General features: G+C 40.1%; 4 protein-coding genes across 19 annotated transcripts in view; 3 read left to right on the top strand and 1 right to left on the bottom strand.

The window, feature by feature from the left end:
- Positions 1-7,676, top strand: part of kiaa1217 (KIAA1217 ortholog) — a 115,315-nt gene extending 107,639 nt beyond the window's left edge. For 11 of the 15 annotated variants that reach the window (XM_023949985.1, XM_020712665.2, XM_023949984.1 and 8 more), the window contains 4 exons: positions 2,666-2,743; positions 2,831-4,462; positions 4,985-5,116; positions 6,105-7,676. In XM_023949985.1, the coding sequence (XP_023805753.1) occupies positions 2,666-2,743; positions 2,831-4,462; positions 4,985-5,116; positions 6,105-6,629 (2,367 nt within the window). In that variant the 3' untranslated portion in view covers positions 6,630-7,676. The remainder of the gene's footprint in view (positions 1-2,665; positions 2,744-2,830; positions 4,463-4,984; positions 5,117-6,104) is intronic. The other 4 variants (XM_023949992.1, XM_023949991.1, XM_023949993.1 and 1 more) reach the window with 2 other exon arrangements.
- A 93-nt stretch (positions 7,677-7,769) lies between these two features.
- LOC101158063 (uracil nucleotide/cysteinyl leukotriene receptor-like) lies at positions 7,770-10,747 on the top strand. Its single transcript, XM_020712668.1, has 2 exons — positions 7,770-8,019; positions 8,574-10,747. The coding sequence occupies exon 2, from the start codon at positions 8,597-8,599 to the stop codon at positions 9,557-9,559; it is 963 nt and encodes a 320-aa protein (XP_020568327.1). The 5' UTR covers positions 7,770-8,019; positions 8,574-8,596; the 3' UTR covers positions 9,560-10,747.
- Positions 10,748-11,801: 1,054 nt separating this feature from the next.
- On the top strand, positions 11,802-21,031 carry nphp3 (nephrocystin 3). Of its 2 annotated transcripts, none has more exons than XM_011488979.3 (27): positions 11,802-12,603; positions 12,703-12,828; positions 12,910-13,060; positions 13,146-13,298; positions 13,510-13,643; positions 14,241-14,398; positions 14,472-14,628; positions 14,897-14,971; positions 15,057-15,227; positions 15,332-15,435; positions 15,786-15,900; positions 15,999-16,142; positions 16,250-16,347; positions 16,431-16,533; positions 16,635-16,717; positions 17,069-17,219; positions 17,304-17,468; positions 17,535-17,629; positions 18,231-18,353; positions 18,439-18,628; positions 18,706-18,947; positions 19,055-19,130; positions 19,205-19,332; positions 19,435-19,675; positions 19,780-19,905; positions 20,021-20,136; positions 20,211-21,031. In XM_011488979.3, exons 1-27 carry the CDS (start codon positions 12,277-12,279, stop codon positions 20,377-20,379), a joined length of 3,921 nt encoding a protein of 1,306 aa, XP_011487281.1. In that variant the 5' UTR covers positions 11,802-12,276; the 3' UTR covers positions 20,380-21,031. The 2 variants fall into 2 exon arrangements, with proteins under 2 accessions (XP_011487281.1, XP_011487280.1); XM_011488978.3 differs by having other exon boundaries at positions 14,238-14,398.
- A 40-nt stretch (positions 21,032-21,071) lies between these two features.
- Positions 21,072-24,474, bottom strand: uba5 (ubiquitin like modifier activating enzyme 5). The gene is made up of 12 exons (XM_004081104.4): positions 24,175-24,474; positions 23,999-24,044; positions 23,768-23,857; positions 23,562-23,671; positions 23,394-23,480; positions 23,183-23,267; positions 22,302-22,406; positions 22,093-22,220; positions 21,880-22,015; positions 21,726-21,804; positions 21,561-21,667; positions 21,072-21,363 (listed from the first exon to the last, which is right to left on the bottom strand). The coding sequence occupies exons 1-12, from the start codon at positions 24,345-24,347 to the stop codon at positions 21,286-21,288; spliced, it is 1,224 nt and encodes a 407-aa protein (XP_004081152.1). The 5' UTR covers positions 24,348-24,474; the 3' UTR covers positions 21,072-21,285.
- Positions 24,475-24,647: the final 173 nt, after the last annotated feature.

Raw genomic sequence — 24,647 nt, 5'->3', positions numbered from 1 at the left:
ACTCTCTTATTCCTACAACCCCTGTGCTCCTGCTTTGGCTAAAAAAACCTTATAAATGCTTCCACACCACAAAACTCCTTTCCTTGCTGCTTTGTGTTTCTTCTTTTGACTTTGCTGGAGATTACATTTTGGATTTGTTTCTTTTTTTAAGGATTAAGTCTGCATAAAATTGAGCTTCTGAAAAACTATGTCTGTTGTACAATGTCTGGATTAGTGGAATTAATAGGCTCATGTCTATTCTTCTAAATAAATAAAGACCTGTAAGTTACACTGTACCTTACAGGCAATTAAAACGTCTTCTGTCTTTCTTTACTGTTCCTAATCATTTGCAAGTCATGCAAACATCCCAGTCAAAGCTCGTTGTGGTTGACACAAACTGTTTTTGCAGACTTGGTTCACTATTGGTCAGTCTGGCCCCTGTGCATGCTCCTCTCCTTCACTCATTTCCTGAGGAATTCTTGATTTCTCTTTATCTTTGCACAACTCTCCCCTCAGTTTGCTTTTCTGAGCTTTACACTTTTATAATCACTAAATATTTATTACATTTAAAAACACAATCCACATAGTTCCTATTAAGTCAATTGTATGTAGGAGAACAAAAGATGTTCTCATTTTGTAGATGTTTTAAATGAGATTTCTAACATTTGCATTTGTAGTAAAGATTCCACTAAGAAAAATTTGTTTTTTTTAGACAAAATGTCCTAAATACTCAATGTCAACAAAACACTAGCTTGCTGTTATGTGCATTCATGTTATATGACTAAGGGAAAAAAGTGTAGTTTTACACTTAAATTCTAGTCGAGGACAGAATATTTGTTATCAGGGTTGAAATAATGTTGTCTAACGGCCTATTTTTAATTCCGGAAAGCTTGTTGATGTTTTTAAAGAAGCTTAAGAGAACAGGGGAAAAAATAAGAATATGCTGAATGTTTAGGAAAAGAAACAGAACCAGGTATTAGTGGGAGCAAAACAAAATGGTGTAGTTAATAAAGAAAATGTCTGTTTTTCACTGAAATTGACATATTTCGAGAGAGTTTTTCTCTGCAGGGTTGCATTGTGACTCACTTGGACGGAGTATTAGAACCACCATAAAAATAAAAGAATAAAGTCATAAAATTATGAGAATAAAGTCATAAATTGAGAAAAAAAGTCAATACTTTACAAGAATAAGGTTATACTTTCATAAGTGAAAAGCTTTGAGATGAAACTCGTAAATTAATGCAGCAAACGGCTGTTTACTAAGAAAAATTACAACAACAAAAAAGAGCCAATATCGTGTTTCAGCATGAGAGATATAGAGTGCATTGTAGGCTATAACTTCAGCATTTGTTTCACAAAGAAGGAAATACTGAGTCTTATAATAAGTCAACATTATATTATCGTAAGTAATAACATTGAAAAGAATTTGCAGGAAACTGGGCCTCTTCAGAAAAAAAAAGTCACACAGATTTAGGCAAGATTGTGTCTTGCAGTTGGCCGACTGCAGGGATATCGCTGGTTACATAAATGAACAAATCAGAGTGAGGGGTTTTGTGGTTTCCCAATAAATATTAAGACTGGTGATAAAGGAGTGGATTTCCGGCGGGTGCCGTTTAAGCCACGTTGCATCTATGTGCAACGTGGCACACAGATGCTTGTGTTAAACTAAAGCCTTATGGCTTTGCCATAAATGGCTGCATGGATGGATTTTGTCAGCATAAAACGGGGATAGAGGCTTACACCACCAACTTTATTTCTGAACTATGTTTAGGTCACCCTGTGCCGGTCCCCAGCCTGGACAAAATACAGGGTTGTGTCAGAAAGGGCATCCGGGTAAAAATCTCTGAAAATACACCTGAATAAGTGAAAGCTGATTTGCTATGGCGACCATGGAAGGGCTAAGCTAAAAAGTGAACAATTCCTGTAAAATTACAACTTTTTTTCATGCTTTTACAACTTTATTCTCAATTATATATATAAATATCTGGACATATATATCTATATATAGACATAGATATAGATACTTTATTTTGGCCCTAATACTCTGTCATAGACTCCCAATTCAGAAAATTTCTTTTGTCACTTGGGACTATGGGTCCTTAGATTAGAAAAGAAAATATTTAAGTCTTTTGTGCAGTTTTTTAATCAAATAATTAGTGTAGTTATAAGTATGATACAGACTTAACTGCACAGAAAACCTAGAGTTTTTAATAATTCCTCAAGGCATTGTTTTGCTGTCATGGAGAGCCTATAGAAGTAGAAAGCAAGTTTTATAACTAATTTTACATGACACCAATGTGCTTTTGGCAGAACACGGCAATGTTGTTAGCTGTTAACAAAAGTTTTAAAATACTTTTTACATTAGCATCTGTTTTCCTTGCTTTACTTTAAGTTGATACTGAGATTTCATTGGATTCAACTTGGCATTTTCAAAATTTGTCTCCTTTTAAATGTGAAAATTTGCTTCTGCACGCATTTATGAAATATTTATTTTCAGAGCAATGTGAAAAGGTGTTGCAGAAAAATCTAGGTTAGTCATGAATTTAAGTGTTTTCAACATCCTTGTGAGAAAAAGGTAACTGGCCACTTGGATTGTACTTTGTGGATGTTTCCTCAAGTGAAATCTGCTGCAACTTTGAACACCAGTCGCACTGTAATATTATCCCCTCACACAATGTCCTACCAGAGCTCAGAGCCCAGTCGAGAGGATAAAGATCCCAGCACAGATGAAAACGGGAACACTACTGTGCGACAGAGCCCTGGGGTGTGTATAACCAAACTCACTCTGTTTACAGTCATGCACCATACATACCTGATCTTAAATGACAAATTATACATTTTAATCTCACAGGTAATATATTATGTGACTGGCCAGATTACCAAAGATCAACCATCACCTTCGGGATTGGAAGACACATCAGAACACAGGGAGCCTCCAACACAGGTGTCAAATGTCAATGCTAATGACATTTCTCCAAGCCAGCAACAGCAGCTGCCGCCATTGTCTCCACCACCTAAATCACCTTCTGCTCTTACACCTCCACCTATATCCCCAAAACCTACGGGACTTAATGGATTCAAACCGCCAATGAAGCAGGTTAAACACCCAGAACCCTCCAAGAAAAGTGCTGAAATGAAAAAGGGAGAGGTTCTCAACAAAGTGAACACAGAAAAGAAAAGCAAAATGGCTCAGGATCAAGTTTCTTCAAGTAAAAACATCATGTCTGAGCAGGATTCATCCACAACAAGAGTTAATAAAGTGCCACCTAAATATTCTGCTCCACCACCACCCAAGAAAAGCTCCAGTCAGGGCAAAAAACAGCTTAAATGTATTTTAGATGAAGGCGAAGAAGGGGCAAGTCTTAGTCCTGATTTACCTGCAGAAGAAGCACCTCCACCCCCATATAATTTTGCTTTAATGATCACAAACACTAAAGTTCAATCCCTGTCTAGTGGTGAATACCAGGAACTAGTGAATGCCAAGAATGGAAGTGTCCAGACGGTAACTGTAGGCAATGCAGTAAACAAAGAGAACTCCACGGCTAATCCTGCTGGGTTGCAGGATAATGGCTCCAACAAAAAACCTGTCATTATCATATTTAATGAACCGATGGATATCCGCTCCGCTTACAAACGCTTGTCCACCATCTTTGAATGTGAGGAAGAGCTGGAGAGAATGCTAGCAGAGGAGCGCATCGACGAAGAAAGCGAGGAGTCGGATACTGAGCAAAGGGGTGGGCTGTCGGCCAAAGCCAAGGATACAGATGGGGTCGATGGCCAAAAGATTGGTTCAGCAAAGGGAAATACAGATCGTTCCAGCTTATCGTCCTCATCCTCTTCGTCTGTCTCTGATCTAATAGACCATGGAGTGAATGGAGAGGCCAAGCAAGATGGCAAGAAAAAATTCAAGTTTAAGTTCCCGAAAAAACAGTTTGCAGCACTGACGCAGGCGATCAGAACAGGCACCAAGTCAGGAAAGAAGACTCTACAGGTGGTTGTGTATGAAGACGAAGAAGAAATCGACGGTACGGTCAGGCAACACAAAGAGGCTAAAAGATTTGAAATTGCACGTTCAAAGTCGTTTGCTGAAACCTCGAGGGGATCAGGATCTGCCCCACAGAAAAGACAGGACTCTGATTCACTCTGCAGGACAGACGAAATTCGTAAAAACACCTACAAGACTCTGGACAGTTTGGAGCAGACTATCAAGCAGCTGGAGACCACTATTAGTGAAATGGGACCCAAGTCCTCTAAGGAGCCAGGCAGCACTGAAGATGCTAAGACAAGGAATGGAAAAAACTCAGAAGGAGGTGGGCTGAAGAGGTCTTCCTCTCTCCCTGCCTCCAAAGGGCCCACTCCTAAGGTACCAAGCAAAAGTTCTTTGCAGAAGAAGTCCAAACCTCAGCTACTCCCTCGTCCCGTTGTCAGCTCTTCTTCCACCAACACCACCTCAGCCCCGAGTGTCCCTCGCAACGTGCAACAGGTCTCTCTTTAGATCTTGTCACTCCAGGAGACTTTGGGTCCTTCTCTTTCACTTTCTGACCTGCCTTCACTCCCTCCAACCCTAACAACTGAAATGACAAAATCATTAATCCCCTACACAAGTGTCCATATAAATCAGAAGTGACCATTGTGGCTTTCTGCCTCTATGAGATTATGGTGACATGATTTGGGATTTGGGGATTTTGTTGGGTTCTTTACTACCATCTTTACTACTGCAGTTAACTGTTAAAACTTAAACACTTTTTAGGAAATGGTGCAATGAACATCAAAGACATTGTCCTGATGCTCTGGTTACTTCTTTATTCTTGACTGCATGTACTATACCAGCTGTAAAATGTTTGGTCCCACTTGGTGCATGGACTATATACTGGTCTTCATTGTTGAAAAGTTTTTTTTTTTTAACCTGTGTGTGCCTTCACTTTTCATACTTCCATTTTGGTGTGCTTTTTCCCCTGTCTTTTTTTTTATTTTTGTTTTGTTTTTTATTTGGATCCCCTTGCAGAACACCAGTGTCGCTTCTCCTACTAGTCGGATGCCCGTCCCTATGTCTGCGAAGGCCAGACAGTCGCCGGGTGCGACAGACAAAGCAGGAAAGCAGCATAAACTCCAGGACGCTCAGAGGCAGTTCCGACAGGTAGTTTTAATGTAGGGACTTACCAGAGACTAGAGAAAATTGAAAGCATGAAGTAATTAGGAAGGCAAAAGCTTTTAGGGGGGATTAAAAAGACTACCAAAGCTGTGAGATTTCAAATGTTTTGCAAAAAAAATAAAAAAAGATGCCTTAATGGCAACTGTGGATCTGTGTCTGTTGAGTTTGCAATGACAAGAAGGCATGTTTGACTCTTGACTGTTACACCACATGTATGCTTTTTGCATGTCTACACTGTTCATGGTTTTCACTGTGTTGGTGGCCTAAAAAAACTTGGGGGGTGAAAAAAAAAGGCTCAGAAAAGTGGGATCATTTGCTGCCATCATCTGAGTTGTCATCACATCTCCAGATCACAGCTGAGTTCCTAAACAGTGTCACAAAACTCTGAGATGCTTCTGGCAATGTTCAACCACAGACTTAACAGACTTTTCCGCTATGCACCTCTGCACCAAACCAACATTGCTGCACAGCTTCCCTAACCCCACGGTGATGTAACTCCTCGTTGTGAGGACTTCGGCATAACCCGCTTATCTTGCACCCACAGTTCGGCGGAACTCAGGTCCACGACTCTCCTGCCAGCTGTCGCTCTTCACACCCCTAACCATGTTCTCTAATTCTCTCCAGCCGTTGAATGCATCTTTCCTTTTTTGAATCCTCCGCTGCAGCCCCTAATTAACACTAACCACGCCTCTAACACACAGATTCTGTCTGCCATTGCACTGTCTAAACTTTGCAGTGTTTCCTGGTAACGTGCCTTCCATTTCAATATGTCTGCCTTTGCCTGTAAGGAACAAAACATCTGTTTTTTTTGGCCTCTTTTAGTTGTGTCTTAGCAATGTTAATGTTTGTAAAGTTGTAGCCTCTCCGTGAATAACTTGTAGTTATGTGATTTAACATTGTCTTGTCTTTTATATGTGTTATTTTACCAATCTTCTTTTTTGACAACCAGTATCTGTTTGGCATCTGTTTGCAGGCTAACGGAAGTGCTAAAAGAGTGGGAGGGGATCATAAAACTACTTCCCCCACTATACCCATCTCTAAAATCCCTGCTTTTTATCCTAGCTCTGCTAAAGGCAGCTCCCAATCTGCACAAAACCCAGAGGCTACTAATTCCATTAACCAATCTTCCTCCTCTTCCTTTACGACAAAATCCTCCATCTTGTCCTCTCATACCCCTCGTTCCGGTCCCCAACCCTCCTCCCATATCCCCTCACTTTCTAACGGATCCCTCAAACTCCCCACACCCTTACAGCCCACAGGTAAAGCTCTCTCGTTCTCCTCGCAGACTCAGAATGGTCGAGTGCACTCCTCCTCCTCCTCCTCCTCCTCTTCTTCATACTCCTCCTCCCCCTCCCCTCTGTCGCCCACACCTTTGGGCCCAGGTGGAAAGAGCATCCGCACCATACACACCCCCAGCTTCACCAGCTACAGATCGCACAACGGCAGCAGCGGAAAATCCTGCATTCCAACAGCCACAGCAGCAAAGGACTCAATTTAGCACCTTTGTCATGGTCTGGCTCTACTGCACTGCAGGTAGACTTGATCATGTGTCATAGAAATGTTCTTGTTTCTCTCTCTGTTTTTAAGTTTTTAGAAAAGTATTAAATGATGCACTCCTTCCACTCATCTCTCATCTGACTCACACATTTTATTTTTCAGTTCACATTTGAATTTTAGATCATGCTTGCTTGTACTTTTAATCTCTCTTGAAGGTGTTAAAGATAATCTGACAAAATATTCTGTAGCACAACTCAAAAACCTTTCAGATGTACCACATTGTAGTTCAGGGTGCTTTTGCCGTATGTAAAAAATATATATATTTTCTTCTCATAGAAATGAATAGGAAATATAGAATTGATGTACAATCAAAAATTCATTGTAAAAAATATATTTTATTTTTTAAAAAAAGAGATAGAAAATTCAGTATATTTAATCTTCTATATTTCTTATGTTGCCAGACATCTAACAGCGCTTGTAAATGCCTTTCTTGATTGTATGCAATATGTATACATACATTTTAAAATGAAATTCATGACTAATTTTAGTTTTCAGTGTGTGTATCCTTCTTTTACAACCATATGAACTGCCAGTTTGCTTTATAGATTTACACCTTGTATCTTGAGTGAACCAAGTTTTCATTTATTGTGCCTATTTGCCAAAGTTGTGGTATACTGACTCCCTTCATGCCAATCCTGCAGCTTTACAAGTCCAGGCTTGGCGTGATGGCAGACGTTTTGGGACTATGTTAACACTTTTTTTGTGTGGCTTTTGATGTAATCCGTACTTAAAACACGTTGAATCATTCGTTCAAACACATGTATATACAATAAATGCTTTTAAGAAAATAACGTAGTTTTGTAAACATACCAAAGTTTATTTGTATGCATGCCTTTCAGATAGCAGAGTGATGTAAAAGAACTGTTTGCACAGGTTGATTCTGTAAATATTTGGTTTTCTCTCCTTATTTTTCGTAAAGCTTTAATAAGTGAGCAATGTGGTAAAAGCAAAAGTGTGTTTGCATAGTTAATAAAGACTTGCATGCTTCTAGTGCGTCAGGCTTCTGTTATTTTTTGTATTTTTCTGATTTCCTGTGGTGTACTGTGTCTACCTGATATTAGTGTGTGTGTGTGTGTGTGTGTGCGCGCAAACATGTTTATCTCTGAGATCTAAAGGTCTATAACCACCAGACAGGAGTGCTGTCGGTCACACTTCTGCTTCTTATCACCTGCCTCACACGAGTGTCCTACACTGGAATTATATTGTAGATTTAAAACTCTGCTGTTTTTACAGGTCAGAACATTAAGCGGAATTAAATTTATTTTATTAATCCTTAAGGGGAAATTAAGGAAGATAAGGGAAACTCTTTTTTTTTTGAAAGCTTGATTCCTGTAAGTGTACTCTTATTTTTTTGTTAAATATTATATTTAAAAGGTTAGATGTTTTATAGCATACAGCTAAACTGAACAAGTTAATATTAAATGCTTAAATCCAATTCTAAGGCAAGTGGTAAACATGTTTTATTTACTCTAGGTTTTGTCATATTACCATCAAAAATGAAGTACTTTTACTCTCTGAAGTCTTTAAGTTTATCCAAAAAATAATACTTTTTACTTTCTAGCCGTGCTTTATAGCTGTTATTTGTTTTTATTTGATTTTCTGAATTATTACCATCTTTAAAAAGCACCCTTTCCATATTCTGCTAAGCAGAATAAGACTTCCTCTTTAAAAGAATTTAAAAAAAAACTTTTGGTTTTGCAGCATATGACCTTTCCAAGTCACACACTGCAGAGTTTTGTGTCATGTTATTGAGTCACTTAAAGGTCCTGTGATTGTTGAAAACCACAGGTTTATCAATTACAATAAATACCTCCGATAGACATGTGTTTTCCAACATTTCTTCTTGTGAGCTGCTTTGAATAAATGCTACTTTCTGCTGCACCAGGCTTGTCCACATCTCCTCCAGCCATGAACGCTTCTGAGGAGGATGCAAAGACCCTCTACAACACAACTATGGGATTATGGAATATTAGCCTTTCTGGATTTTACATGCTGATTTTCATCGTTGCTGTACCAGGAAACATCTTGGCTCTGTGGGCATTCTGTAAGCAGAAAAGCACGTCTCCATCGAAGATCTTCCTGAGGAATCTGGCGATAGCTGACATCTGCTATGTTCTTGTTTTACCAATGCGTATCGTGTACCACCTCTCCGACAGCCACTGGCCTTTGGGACATATCCTCTGTCAACTGTCGGGTTTTCTCTTCTACCTGAACATGTACTGCAGTCTCTACCTCATGAGCTTCATCAGTCTGGATAGAGTACTGGCTGTGGTTTTACCCTTAAACTCTCAGTCGGTAAGGAAGCCTTTGTTTGCAAATATAGCTGTTGCTGTGCTTTGGGTCATAGTTTTGGTTTCTATGATTCCAACACTTTTCTCAACAAAGAACCAGACGAATTCAACAGGCACCTGCAGCAAGCTGTACCTGGAAGAGACCTCCCCTAAAGCTTTGGTTTCAACTATTGTGGCTTTTCTGATCCCCCTCACCACAATTGTCATCTCATACGTCCTGATTCTGCTGAAACTGAGAAAACTCAAGCAGGATGATTTGCGTCGGGTAAAAGATAAGGCAGCAAAAATGATTATACTCATCTTGGTAAACTTTCTGTTGGCTTTCATGCCTTATCATGTGTGCAGGATCATCTACATTAAAAGCCTCAATCCTGTCCCTGGCAACATGAGTGAGGCTCTGGTAAAAGCCAACCAGATCACATCTGCACTGACATGCATTAGTGGTATACTGGACCCTGTGATGTATTTCTATTTGAATCGTGTGTACAAGAACACATTTTTGCAGCTATTCTGTAAAAACAAAGAGCAAGATAAGTCATCGGGATCTAAAAGTGGACTAAGGGCAAACGAGGGGTTTTGAATGAAGCTAAACACCAGTGGGACTTTGCACTCCTGTTCATTCAGCATGCTTTGTTAAGAACAAATTTGTACTCATATGTTGAGCCCTGTTTCTGTCAGCAGCACATACTTACTAGTATTTAAAATAGTGACTTTCCAGTTTTTGTCAATCAAAGCAACTTTTTTGTTGTTGTCAAAATCATAAACTTTTTCTAATTGTGAACATTTGTCAACCATGTTTTACAAAAAGATTTTTGGCAAAAAACAGACTTTTTTTATGTATGAAAATATGGACACTATTTGTAACTTGTACATTTTTTTACGTAAACTGTTGGACTTTCCGTTGGTTATTTCTATTCAGAATTTGTTTCACAGTGTTGTAAGATTTATTATATTATAGTTTTTTGAGTGTCTTAATGCAATATTATGTTTATAAAAGTGCTTGAACAAAAAGCGGTTTTTGGTTAATCAGGTTTTTTAAATGGTTTTTGCTTGACTACATACCTTTCATGCTGCAGATTTTTCCTTGCAGTTCTGTCTGTTGCTTTTAAGTTAAAGTTCACTTCCTGACAAGCTGATCTTGTGGTTGTATTTGGTCAAATGTGTGAAAACAGCAGCTCATTCTTTTCCGACAACATATTTTTGTCCTTTCCAGCTAGTTGATGACGACTGCATTTCTCATTTTGAGAGATGCGTTGGGACAGACAGCTTTGAAATTCTCACAGTAAATTGAAATCTGCCTCACAACCACATTTTACGTCATTCTTACTTGGTGCTTCCCAGCAAATTATTGCAAAATATTTGTGTGGTGTTTAAAGGTTATAAGGTGGGAAATTTCCCTCCTTCTTTGGTTTTATTATTTTCAGTGTGAAGAAAAATATAGATGGTGTCTCAAAGTACTGATTGTGATAGATTGGCATCCTGAACCATTTGAATACAATTGTCGTAGAATATGAAGATACATTTTACCTTTTGCCATAGTGTATTACATCAAAGTGCAATAAAAAATTTTTTAAAAATGTGAATTTTTTACTTGTTGAAATTATCAATTGAAAAATGATAAGACAAAGAAAGATATAGAGTAAAACCCAAAAAGATATATCAATACAACCATCTTGAAGTTTTTCTAGTCAAGGTTATGAAGTGTAATGTTTTACTTTTTGGAAATCCTGTATGGCTATCTATTTGGAATAAAGGAAAAGGAACAAAACTCATCTGAGACTGATCTTTCAAACCTATGAATCATTAGATTTGAGGAACTAACACGTTATCACTTGTTGCAGTTTAAACCTCAAGTTTAGACTTTTTGAGATGCGACTCCTTAAAACAAAAGACTGAAGGTCCTTTGCTCTAATTTTAGCCTCAAGTGAAGAGGAAGTGCAATTACACATGTGCGCCATGCAACAACATTCAAATAACATTCTCATTTAAAATAAAGTATCTAAAAAGTTTTGGTTCACTATAATAGTCTCGCTTTGCCTTTTTTTTAATGGTGACTTCTGCAACTCACTTTGGTCCAGTCACAGACAAATAGATGTCTATTGTATCACCTTCATTTTTTGAATGTTCAGTCATTTGGGGTTAATTTTCTGTATGATGGGGATCATACATTACTTTGATTATCAAATACATTTGTTTAAAAATGTCTCCTCAGATTACACACTTATACAAACAATGTTATTTTATCATTGTGATACATCTTGTTTTGTTTTTTTACTAAAAAAAATACACTAACTTTAATCCCTTTAGTAAACAAATAGCTATTATTTTTTAGAAAATAATCACAAGGCCACAAAGAGGTTTTACCCTCTCACATGACACTATGTCACACAGCAAGGCTCAGTGTTTTTTATCTAATATCAAATGAAACCATATGATATTTGACTTCAGTCAGACATGGTTTCATATGGTATATGCTTTCATTTGAGTTTTTCTTTTGTGGTCTTTAAAACAAATTGCATTGAGAAAAATCAGATAACTGCAATAATCTGATTTAAAAAGTAATACACACTTCAGAAAGATGTTGTGTAATGTGTGTGTTCTATTATTGTTTTGCATTTGGTTTATTATTAGTCGTTGGTTCTGCCCACAGGAGATACAGAAATAGATTATATTAGTGGAAATAAATCTAGATGGGTAATCATAACATTTCAAATCAGGTAATTACTATTATCAAATAAAATATATCATAACCTGGTGTTAAAGAAATGCAACTTTTAAAATGCCCCTCCACGGCTTCCGTTCCCTTGAGTTGTTACCAAGGCAGCAGAGAAGAAGCTGTGAGGGAGTACACCCTTTTTTTCCTGTCCACATTTTTCCTCCTTATCTGTTAGTTCTTCTATGTTTTAATTTAGTTCTGTTTACTACGCTTAATAATTTAGTTCTGATTGTTCCAAAGCAAGCACGCTGACATGCGCGTCATGCCAGTTTTGAGTGTCGTAAACTTCGCGAAAATGGAGTAAACTTCAGCTAAAAGTTAGCTAGCTAAAACTTTGGTCGACAATTGAGAATACATCGTTAGGTGACGTTTTCTTATTGTACAGAAGTCCTGCTGCATATTTGGGGGGATTTTTTTATGATGTAGTGAGAAGAAACCGAGCGGAAATCTCAAAATTCAGATAATTTATTTGTAAATAAAAACGTGTTCATCATTTGTTTATATTGTTCTATTATTAGCTGTGTCACACGTTGGCAAATATGGAGTTTAGGAAAGGTTGAGAAGTCATTAGGCTTGCCATTATGGGCACGGCGTCGTCTTTGGTCAGCCCTGGAGAAGTGATCGAGGATGGATATGGTGGAGAAGGAGGGGAAGCCTGTGAAATACCGGTCGAGGTGAAGCCTAAAGCCCGACTCCTCCTGCGCAGCTCTTTTCGCCGAGGGCCGCGGGGGATCGGGGCCAGCTTCAAATCCACGGGGTCCGTGGATCTGGAGTATGCTGCTGAGTACGAGAGACTCCGAAAAGAGTATGAAATCTTCCGTGTCAGCAAGAATAATGAGATCACATCCATGCAGAAGAAGGAGGCCAAGCTGGATGAGGAAAACAAGAGGCTGAGAGCTGAGTTACAGGTAAAGAGTGTGTGTCTGCGTGTGTGTGTGTGTGTGTGTGTGTGTGTGTCCAACCAGAGGTTCTTGTGCTGAAATAAACATTTGTAAATCTGTCCAAAGGCTCTGCAGAAGACCTATCAAAAAATCCTGCGAGAAAAAGAGGGTGCTTTAGAGGCAAAGTACCAAGCGATGGAAAGGGCGGCCACATTCGAACATGACAGGGACAAAGTCAAACGACAATTTAAGGTAAAAATCTTCCACATCTTTTACTGAGATCCACGCCGACCGGGATTCTCTTCAGTTTATAAAGAAAAAAATTGTGTTCAGATTTTTCGGGAGACCAAAGAGAAGGAGATTCAGGATCTCCTCCGGGCAAAGCGGGACTTGGAGGCCAAACTACAGCATTTGCAGACTCAGGGCATCCAGGTCTATGACCCAAATGACTCTGACTCTGATGACAACCAAACCACCGTGACAGGTAACCACAGAGATCAGCAGGCAGCGGGGGACTTCTTTGGGTCTTGAGTTTGGTTAAGTCTAGTTGCACTTCCTGTTTTGAGCAGTTGCAGGAACACAGTGTGAGTACTGGACAGGAGGAGTTCTGGGAAGTGAACCCTCAATGGGTAGCATGATGCAGTTACAACAGACGTTCAGAGGACCAGAGCTGGCTCACAGTTTGATGGACGTGGAAGGACCCTTTGCAAACGTGAGCAGAGGTACGTTTCCTTTAGATAAGACTGTCAGAAACAAAGTTTGGAATGTATCCATGACAAATATTATCTGTAGAAAAATCCCTAAAGATGTGGAAAAACTGCTTTAGCGAGGCAGACTTAAACATCTTTGCTTTTAAGTTCACTACTGCTCAGGTGGTTTTAAAGCAACACAGCCGTTTGATTTCTTCCCCAACTCCTCCCACGTGTGATGTAGATGACTGGGATGCGGCAGTGGCCAGTCTCCTTCAGGTGTCCCCTCATGTGCCACAGGCCTTATGGAGTAATACTGTCCGCTGCTATATCATCTCTACCCAGGAGACCAAAGCAGAGCTGGATACTTTTCTTAAGGTTTGTTATGGGGTCATCTTTAAAGCTATATTTGTTTTAAGTTCTGCATCAAAACCCACTCAGATCATCTTTTGGTCTATTTCACAACCATTCGAATAAAGAAATACTCAGAAATACCATTTAAGCTTAATATTATTTTAAATATGTCCTCCGTCATCAGAAAAATACTATAAAAGCATGTTAAAAACACCAAAAACACAATTTGAGTAGGTCTTCAAAAATCTTTGGGGATCCAGGGTTTGTATTTGAAAAGAACTGTTCTGTCTTGGTGGGAATAAAGTTTTCAACACATACTTTCTATCATATGAAAGTGATGTTTTCTGATGGGGAAGGTGATGTTTATATTTATCTGTAGACACATTTTGCTACTGATTGAAGAAATTTGCTGTGGCAACTGTGAGGTTTATTGTCTAACTGCTAGAGCAGAGAATGGAATGGAATCATTTGTCTGCATAAAATACATTTTTTATCCATTTTGCCAAGCAGCTGAAGTCGAGAGTGTAGTAGAGAGTCTGAATCTGAAAAAGGAAAATCATTTTCCTTTAGAAACACTTTTTATTTTAGCTCTCATATGTTCGTTTGCTCATTCGTCAGAAGCATTCCTCTGTGTTACGGGGAATGTGTGAGGACCTTGGCCATTTCTACCTGAACGTCTGTTTCCAAGAGGAGCTTGCTGCTTCTTACGCTGTGGAACGCAAGCGGGAGATCGAGAGGAGTTCTTTGTGCGTTCTGCTTCTCAAGTCCACCGGCACAAGGTACAGGAAGTTGGTAGTGAGCTTTGGATGAACATCAACTCCACTGCTATTCATCCAAATGGTGTTTGTGCAGCTCGGTGGTGGAGGACTATGAGGAGGTTTTCGTGAAGAATGCAGACGGCCATCCGCTGGTGCTGTACCTGAAAAAGGAAAAAGACCAGAACTTGACTGAAACTTGTAGACAACTATTAGAGAAGATCAACACTGCAGACAAGACTGCAAAAATCAAGGTGTTCATCTTTATTCTAAGATTTAAAAAGGGATATGAAGGTAAAAGGCAGGGATAAAAAGTCAAAGGTGATCATAAAAATCTAATAAGGCTTCTTAATGTGCTGTGTGGTGCTAAAGTTTTAAGAATATTGAATTTAAAGGATACTTTCTTTCCTGTGTTTCAAAATTTTACATAATCACTCTGAGACATTTGTTTTTGTGTTCACAAAGTTCATTTCTTCCACACGTTGTAATATTCTCCTGCTGACCTAATTGGACATCCCTCAGGTGGTGGACCATAGCGGCTCTGCAGACGAGGGGGCTTACCTGATATATTCTCAACTGGAGAAAGTCATCAAACAGGTGAAAAACTCACAGTCAACTTCAGTGTTTTCATGAGAGTTCAGAGTTTAAATACAATTTTTTGAGTTTCATCATTGCTTTTTAGGAACTGCTGGGTTTAGAAGGAACAGATGTTGACTCAAAAGACTCTGGTTTCGATGAAGGGCGTGAGGAAGACTCGGGTGATGTGCTCTGGGATTTGCATGACGAGCAGGAGCAGATTGAATCTTATCAGCAAGCTTGTAACTTCAGCACCTCCCACCTGGGCTTCCAAAAGGTCGAGAAAACACTAGTATATATCTAAAATGTGCTTCAACTTGATTATTTCTGTCCATTAATGGCACTGACTTTTCTCTGTGTGTGTGTTTGCGTTCTCCTCAGTATATACATCGTCTGAACGACATGATAGCTGCTCCTCCTCCCACTCCGCCTCTGCTGGTATCTGGTGGTCCAGGTTCTGGGAAGTCTCTCTTACTTTCCAAATGGTTAGAAGTTGCTTCCACAACTCTCCTGATTTAAACTCAAACCAGCTGAATTAACTTTGTTGTTTTTTTAAATCCTGCTCTCAGTATTTCATACATTGTTGTGATCATTTTTTGGGCCTAAAAAGCCCAATCTTTCCATTCTAGGGAATGACAGGAATAAAATCATTTTCTGTGAATCCTGGTAAAGTTGTGTCATCTAAAATTCATAATCTGATTTATCTAATTCTACATTTTGCAGTCAATCATTTGAGAAAAGAGGTAGGCGCTCACAGTGTCATTTATTACTGTGAGCAAAAGTATTTTTTTTTTTCAGATTGATGTACTTTGCTGACAATTCTCACTTTCTCCAGGATCGAGCTCCAGCAGAAGCAGTCCCCCAACACCTTGGTCCTTTATCATTTTGTCGGCAGTCCCGTCTCCACAAGCTCAGAGCCGGTGCTCATTATTAAGCGACTCACAGTCAAAGTAAGAAGTTTCAGTCAACTGTTTTCCCTTCAGTGAAGAAAAGCTTCCTGCTGTACCGGAAAAGCATCAGACCTGGATGTCTCTCTGTGGTGCCTTAGCTGCTGCAGCACTTCTGGTCCATTTCTGGACTGTCTATGGAGCCGAATAAGATCCTGGAGGAGTTTCCCCGCTGGCTTGAAAGACTATCAGCACGTCATCAAGGAAACATCATCATCATTATTGATTCAATCGACCAAATACAGGTGTAACCCTGCCTCCAGCTGACACCAAACTACTCTAAACAAGAATTTGGTTAATTAAAGACATGTTGTTTTCTCTAAATCTGCAGTTTTTTTTCATACTTTTTCAGCAAGCAGAAAGGCACATGAAATGGCTGATTGACCCACTTCCTGCCAATGTCCGAGTGGTGGTGTCCGTCAATGTAGAGACCTGTCCTCAAGCTTGGAGGTGATGAATACTGGTTTTGTCATGTGACTGACTCGTGGATGCAGCTACAAGAATTCCTGAGCCTTCATCTCTCGTACCTCTAGGTTGTGGCCCACGCTTCACTTAGACCCACTCAGTCCAGCTGAAGTCAAGAACCTGGTCAGTGCAGAGTGTCAGGGTGTGGATGTCAAGCTTACCAAAGACCAGGTCAGTTATCATTGCATTAAGCATAAGTAGCACCATTGCTGTTTTGTTTTTGCTTTTTTTGGTCACATTTCTGCACTTTAAAGTTCTAAACTTTGTTTTAGGAGAAGAAACTAGAAAGGCACAGTCGCTCTGCATCTACATGCAACGCGTTATATGTCACGCTGCTGGCGAGGATAATCACCAGGTCAGCCACCTTTTGCATTCTGAGCTATTGGAGAAAATAATTTTCCTATTGAAATGAATTGTTTTCTGATATGTTTATAAAATGATCAGGCTCTTGCAGCTCTCAGATGTATTTTTTCAAAATGTTAAGCCTTTTCAGAGTGTTTAAAGATATTTGTTTTAAAGAAAATGTTTAGTAGTTTGTCTTAATGAACGATTATTTTGGGATTTTCAAATTAAAAGCTTAAAAATGTGCATTTTTAGTGAAATCTCAATAATCACATTTCAAGAAATAGAAAAAAAATGTTTTATTTCTTTATTTTTCATAGCTAAACCATCATATTTAGAGTTCCTTATAAACATGTCTCCTTAGGTTTCTTCCTAGCGACGGATCTTGCTTGTTCCTAGAGAAGAGCTTGGATCAGTGTCTGCAGTGTCAGGACACCATCTCGCTCTACCGACTGGCACTCAGGATGATGATGAGCTCCCTCAGCTCTGACAAAGATCAACACATTCTGAAAGAGGTAAAGGTCACAAGTATCTATTTTAGTTACTTTCACTTTCTGGAGAAACCCCTAAAACGTCAAACGTTAAGTTCCTCTTCTCAGATCCTGTGCCTTGTGTTGGCAAGCCATAATGGAGTGAGTGAGTCAGAGCTGCTAGATCTTTTCCCAGAGCTGGGGTTTCCCTTGTTGTCCTCTCTGCTCCACCGCCTGAACCAGCTCTGCATTTTAACCATCCGTTGTGGACTCCTTGGGTTTCAGCACCGTCAGGTAAACGAGCGCTAGAAAAGCACATTCAAGGATTCATCAGATAACAAATATTATGATGTGTGTTAGGCTTGTGAAGCTGTGAGGATGGAGTTTCTGGATGCAGGACGCAGCTCAGCATCGTATAGAGAGAAATTAATCCGCTACTTCAACCAACAACTCAGGTTCTACAATTGGGAGAAACCGTGGTCTGTATATGAGAACCGGATCGAGTTAGTGTGACGTCAACCCTTAGAAGAAGGCTTACTTTCGGCTCAAACCAAATGAAGTCAATTAAGTCATCATTTTTTCATATTACGGACGCCGCCATGTTGGAGCCAAACCTCAGTAACCGGTGATTGGTCCGAGTCAGTCTGAGTTGAAAGGGGACTGCACCAAATCAGTCAGCAAACGTTTAAGGCATTTGACTCGGGGGCCACCCGGCGCTGTATGCTTTTATTGAGGCTTCTGATTGGTCAGTTTATATCTTGAATCACTTGCAATAAAGAAAAAAATATCAGGAAAAAAAACAAGGATTAGCAAGAACACATTACAAAAAGCTAGCAAAGCAAGAATAGTCATTATATAATGACTGAATAATAGCTGTTTATTTCTCTATATAAGTCTCTGCGGTTTTGGATTCCTGGAGCCATTGGGTACTGCCTGTTTTGAATGCCAGAGGACAGGGGTCACTCAGTCCAGTTCTCATATACAATCAATGGGACAAACATGTACAACATTGGTCTCATTTTTGTGGCTGGACGCTTACATCGTTGTACGTTTTAGCCAGGACCGTGTGACGTGGCGAGTTGCAGATGAGCTTCCCTGGCTGCTTCAACAGCAGGACAACAAGAGCAAGCTACAGCTCAGCCTCTTAAACCTGTTTGTCTCCCAAAACCTTTACAAGAGGTCCGTATTCACGTTAACTGAAAGTCAAACACACAAATCTAATGTTGTCATGATTAGTAAATGGTTCCTTTTTGTCTTTTTTTAGGGGTCATTTTTCGGAGCTGCTGGCCTATTGGCAATATGTGGGCAAGGACAAAAGCTCCATGGCAGCTGAATACTTTGACTCTCTGAAACGCTACGAGAAGGGCTGCGAGAATGAAGACAGCATGACTAAACTCGCAAACCTTTATGAGACTTTGGGTCGTTTCCTCAAAGACCTGGGACTAACTGGTCAGGTAGAATCCTCTTTTAATGCCAGGAAAGCTCGTGCTCTCACTGTCGAACGTGGATCTGAGTGGGTTCATTTGTCCAGGCTGTAGCACCGTTACAGAGGTCCCTGGAGATCAGAGAGACGGCGCTGGATCCAGACCATCCCAGCGTGGCCCGCTCACTGCACCAGCTGGCAGGAGTCTACATCCAGTGGAAGAAGTATGGCAACGCCGAACAGCTGTACAGGCAAGCCCTGGAGATCAGCGAGAACGCCTACGGCGCTGAGCACGCCAGCGTGGCGCGAGAGCTGGAGTCGCTCGCAATGCTCTATCAAAAGCAAAACAAGTAACTCTTCTCGTGTTTATTTAGAAAAGATTTTTTTTGGACAACTCTAAACAACATTTGACTTTAAATTTCCCTGTTAAAAAAACATTTAAACTTTTTACTGAAAGGTATGAACAAGCAGAAAAACTCCGGAAAAGGTCGGTGAAGATCCGTCAGAAAACTGCCCGTCAGAAAGGTCACATGGTGAGTTTGTTTCCTAGAAATCCTCACACTATCCTGCTTACCTGCTCATACGTTTAGTCCTCTCCCTCCTACAGTATGGCTTCTCTTTGTTGAGGCGTCGAGCTCTGCAGCTGGAAGAGCTGACTCTTGGGAAAGACTCTGCAGATTGTGCCAAAACTCTAAATGAACTGGGTGTCCTTTACTATCTCCAAAACAACCTGGAGTAAGACTCAAGAGTTGCATAAACCTTCTGTTGAGAATCCTTTCAGTCTTGTACTTTTTGCATTTCCACCCACTTTCTAATCTTTACATTTTCTCTCATCAGTGCAGCCAAAGTATTCCTGACCCGCTCTCTGGAAATGCGCCAACGGGTTCTGGGTCCGGATCATCCGGACTGCGCTCAGTCCCTCAACAACCTGGCTGCACTGCACACCGAGAGAAGGGATTACGATTTAGCGGAGAACATGTACGAGAGGGCGCTGGAAATCCGCAAGAAGGCTTTATCACCAGACCACCCCTCTCTGGCATACACACTCAAACATCTGGCCATGCTTTACAAACGCAGGGTGAGACTGATCCACTCAACACCGACAGAGAACTTTTCTTTGTTTGCACAAATGCACCCGGCGCTGGTTTGTGGCAGGTAATCCCACTGACGTATGTTTGACAGGGGAAGCTGGCAAAGGCAGCTCCTCTGTACGAGCTGTCCCTGGAGATCAGGGAGAAAAGTTTTGGGCCCAAACATCCCAGTGTGGCCACTGCACTGGTCAACCTGGCTGTCATCTACTGCCAACTGGTGAGACGAGTGGAAGGGAATACTTTTTAAAGATACTAATATTTGCTTTGAGTATTCCTGTTGTTCAGCAATCCATGTTACGCAAAGCTAAAACGTCTTTTTTGATCTTTGACAGAAGAAACACGGCGAAGCGCTGCCGCTTTATGAACGAGCTCTGAAAGTGTATGAGGACAGCCTGGGGCGCTCGCATCCCCGCGTTGGTGAAACCCTAAAAAACCTGGCTGTGTTGAGGTAAATTAAAGAAACACATTTTTAAATGACATGTATATGCATCTGAAGTTTCATGAGTAATTTTCTTTTTCAAGCTACGAGAAGGGTGACTTTGAGCGCGCAGCAGAGCTTTACAAGCGTGCGATGGAAATAAAAGAAGCAGAGCCGTCGCTGGTGTGCGGCAACGCTCCGTCCCACCACTCATCCAGCGGAGACGCATCCAGTGTGAGGGGGCCCGCTCAAATCCCACAAGCCCAGAGGTGACTCTCTGCTTTGCTGTTGCCCCAAAATCTGTAGTTCTACTCAAAGCACCGTCTCATATAGAACACAGAGCAACATCCTTTATATTATACTATCCTTAATAGGAAGCACACAGGAAACCATGTGAAGGGTGTGAGTCAGTAGTGGTTTTAAGTTAAAAAAAACATTTTAAAAACAGACGAATTAGAGCTTTATAAGCTTGTCTCATTATGTGAAACGGTGATGTTAAAAAAAACAGAAACCGTCTGACTTCAAGCACTTTTCAACACTTTCTACTCTAAAATCAAAGGATTTTGTAAAAACAAGTGCGCTCAAGTGATGAATATATGACAGCATGTTTTGTCTTTTTATAAGTATCAGCTTTATATATAAATAATTTAAAGCATTACTGTACTTCTGGAAGCAAACGGTGGGAAAACTTCCATCCTTCCTTTTAAATGGTCAAATCTAAACTTCATTGTTCATCTTTTTACACTTTTTTTTAAATGATTCTTCTGAAAATGTGATTTTAGCTGAAACCAAATATTTCAAAGCAGCAAAAGTATTTTAAGTAAAAATAAATATTATTAAATGCAAATGTGTTTTATGTGATTTTGTAAAAGAATGCACATCCAATATGTTAATGAAGCTCCATCTAATAAATACGTTAAATTCTCGTGTTTGCATTGTTATAAAACTTGCACACAGAGCATAGATCCATGCATGACATATTTATTAATGCTTTGCAAGCGTGATTTCACATGCCGTGTCTTTATTTAAGAGCACTATTCTTGCATTCTTCCCCCTTCAGCTGTCAGATTGGGTCCTTCTCTAGATGCTCATCACTGCAGTAGTTAGCTTTTACAGGAAGGATGTTAGCAGAGGTGTTGCATGGCAGATGTTTTTTCGTTTTATCTTTATGGTGGTTGATTACAACTTTTTCATCTGAGCCATGAGGTCCTCAAGGCTCTGCTCTGTCTCCTCCACCACCTCTCCACCTGCTGACTCCTAAAACAAAGAAGACATAAAGAAAAACAGCCTTAGATTACTGCAAAATGTAGTGTTGGCCAGTTAGAAGGCCGAGCCGTGCAAAGAGAAATGAGCTAAAACTGTTACCTGTGAAAAATAATATATTAAAAAGATAAAAGGCGGTCAGTTTAATTCCTAAAACTTTTGTTGCATAGTTAAAAAACAAACAAACAAACCTCAGCTGGAATGGTATAAGCCACAGTGATGCCTTCTGGGAGGTCAGGTACGGTCCCCGATGCAGGTTGCAACTCTTCATCAGTCACTTCTGACACTAGTTCAATTCCTAACAACAGTTTTGTGTTAATAGCCAGGAGAGACATATCTCAGAGTAAATATCTCACCCCAGTCATTTTCTTCATGTACGATCTCCTCCTCCTCCTCCTGCACAAACACCTCCTTGGGTCGCTCCATTTCTTTCTTCTAAACACAGAAGAAAAGGTTTCACACGTTTTCCTCATCCTCCCAGCTGAACTGAAGGGGAGCGTGCGTACGTACCGTGTACTCCTCCTGTTGTCTCCTGCAGTGACGGTCGTGACACTGAGGGTTGGCCTTCATGGCCATGGAGGGGAAGAAATCCTGCATTGCATTGTAGCCCAGATAGTAACTGACCTTTCCAAACTTCAGCAGGTATCTGGAAGTATTGAGTCAACATTATACAAACTTCCACAGCCTCTAAATGTAAATCCCGCCCGCATAACGGTGACCTACTTGAGGACGTTTTGCACCAAGAGGCCTGCAACCACGCCCATCGTCGTTGGTAAACTCGCAGCACAAACACCTTCCCGTTTCAGCGTCTTCTCGTCGATGTTGGCTGCCACCACCAGCGGAGGAGCACACTGACAACAGAAAAGGCTTGTTTACATGTGGAGAAGTATGAACCCACAGGCATACATGCATAGGGGCGTTTGTGAACGCACAGCAAAGCAGGCCGTCTCCCCGGGATTAATAAGCTGGATGTGCCCGGATACAGCATTCTCACTCACACCAGACTCCATCCAGATCTGACCCAGTTCATTACAAGCCTGAAAGAACAAAACATTGAGACAGTTTAATCATGAGGGGGATAGTTTATTTTAGACATATACTGAAATAAAAGAATAAAACAAATATCCGAAAAAGGAGGGAGAGAATGTAAAAGCCTCTCACCACATGACCTAGACCTTTTTAATTATTATAGCCCTGCTCCCTTTCTAAAGAGTACACATTTGGTTTCAAATACACACTATGGCTACACATTTATGGGTAAATATCCATAGAAAGATCTGAGACATGATGTCATGAATAAATTCTGGTTCAGTTCCATTTAGATCTTGATCCCAACACACTGAAATGCATCCCCACACAATTCAATTTATATTCATAAATATTTGCAGATATGTCACAGTTTATGTATATTTTGTATATGTACATATCTATTAATAAATTATTTATACATTTGTGCTTAAACTCCTTTATGTTTAGTTTAGACATTGTTTTTAATTGTAAATGGTTGTTTTGCTTCACACATGTTTTGTGTGGCCTGCGTATTTACAGTTTTCCCCCAGAAAAAAAACATTTTTCTATTTTTTATAAATTACTTTTGTATATATTTGTTGTAATGAATTGTTTTCTGCATGAATATTATAACAAAGTTTGAGATCGACTCGTATTGCTGTTTCTTGATGTTTTGAACGTAAGGTTGATTTATAATTGTTCCCCCAAACTTCTATGTAGTTAGAAAAATATAGTCAAGTCAATTTAATTGCAGTTTAAACAGGAACAATCTTTACTGCAAACTCTGTTTTAGAACTATACTCACTGTATTGATGGCCATTCTGGCCTCAAAGTTGTCTACGCAGCTCAGGACCAAATCCACAGGGTTTCCCTCTTCAAGCCCCCCATTACTAGAAAAAACAAGATTATAATTTTATTCCGTTCTAATGTTTTCCTTCATTTATTGCATTCTTTGTGTAGCATTGTGAGGCGACCTCAGCTGTGAGTCATAAAGTGTTATACAGCTATATGCATACCTGATGCGATCCATGAAATGGGTAAAGTTTTGCATTGTTGTGATATTGTAGTTGTGGGTCTCAAACACAACGTCAGGGTTGATGTTTCTGTAAGGAGAGAAAAAAAAAGGAAGCTGCAACTCACGGAAAGCACCTCAATGACTGGTGTGTGTGTTTACAATGCTGCACCTGAGTGTGTGCTCCGCTGCCTCCACCTTACTGAGGCCTGCCTGATGAGGCTGGAAGAACAGCCTGTTCATGTTGGCAAGCTCAACTTTATCGTAGTCAAAGAGGAGCAGCTGTGATGGCAAAAACAGAAGGGACAGGTGAACTGAGTGCCAAAATAAAAGCATGCATAAACATCCTGACAAAATGGAACAAATGGTTTCTATTACCTTACCAATGCCACATCTCGTGAGCATCTCAGCCGTGACACTGCCAACTCCTCCAACACCAACTACAGCTACTGTGAAGGTCCGGATTTTCTATAAACAGAATAATACACTTGTGATTTTCTGTATTTGTTTGCAGAGGCTATAGGGGCAAAGCTGTAAACTGGAAGGGCCAAAGGACTTGAGGGGAAGAATTATATGCGTTTTTCTTCTAACTGTAGTTTTGCAACATACCTCATAATCCTCCACGATGCCCATCCTCTTCAGAGCCATCAGGCGGCTGCAGGAAAACAACAGATTAGTTTGTGGTCCATGATGAGTAAGAGACTCACTGGGCGTTGTTTCCCAAAGGTGCAACCATTAGCGCAAAATCTGTGATCAGAATTTTAAAATAAGAAGTGAAAAGTGACCTGTACGGATTGGAATCCACCACTTCTGCGCTCATTTTGTCGATTTTCGGTCTGTTCGTGGCCTGGATGAGAGCATCCTCCGAGGAGGAACATTGTTGTTGTTTCTGCTTACATTTGATCAGCTCGTTTTCCAGCTCTCGCACCCGCAGCTTCAGCTCCTCAACCGTCGACATTAGTTAACAAACAATTCCTTTACGATGATTTACTCCAATATCCAAAACGGCTAAGTTTTAGACGAGATAATTTCCCCTTAAAAAGTACACGTCTACGTTACAATAAGCTGTCAGCTTGTGTGTTCTCCTAAACATCATCCGTGTAGAAACCAAGCTTTGTTTTAATGTTCCCAAAACAGTGACCAATAACGTAATTATAATTTGATTGTGTGAGCCTATTTGTTCGTTCATTTTTCTACATTTAAATATTTACTAAGCAAAACAAACAAATAAACAAGAAAACAAAAAAACTACATTCAT

Source organism: Oryzias latipes, chromosome 20 (assembly GCF_002234675.1).
Source record: "Oryzias latipes chromosome 20, ASM223467v1".
Classification (NCBI taxonomy): Eukaryota; Metazoa; Chordata; class Actinopteri; order Beloniformes; family Adrianichthyidae; genus Oryzias; species Oryzias latipes.
This window is presented reverse-complemented; position numbering and strand designations above follow the sequence as displayed.

Excerpts from the sequence above, each read along its gene's own strand:
- LOC101158063 (XM_020712668.1), top strand. The coding sequence starts at position 8,597 with ATGAACGCTTCTGAGGAGGATGCAAAGACCCTCTACAACACAACTATG.
- nphp3 (XM_011488978.3), top strand. The coding sequence starts at position 12,277 with ATGGGCACGGCGTCGTCTTTGGTCAGCCCTGGAGAAGTGATCGAGGAT. Across the intron at positions 12,604-12,702 it reads GGCTGAGAGCTGAGTTACAG|GCTCTGCAGAAGACCTATCA; the intron begins GTAAAGAGTGTG and ends ATCTGTCCAAAG. Across the intron at positions 15,901-15,998 it reads TTAAGCGACTCACAGTCAAA|CTGCTGCAGCACTTCTGGTC; the intron begins GTAAGAAGTTTC and ends GTGGTGCCTTAG.
- uba5 (XM_004081104.4), bottom strand. The coding sequence starts at position 24,347 with ATGTCGACGGTTGAGGAGCTGAAGCTGCGGGTGCGAGAGCTGGAAAAC. Across the intron at positions 22,407-23,182 it reads CCAGAATGGCCATCAATACA|GCTTGTAATGAACTGGGTCA; the intron begins GTGAGTATAGTT and ends TTGTTCTTTCAG. Across the intron at positions 22,221-22,301 it reads GGGAGACGGCCTGCTTTGCT|TGTGCTCCTCCGCTGGTGGT; the intron begins GTGCGTTCACAA and ends TTCTGTTGTCAG.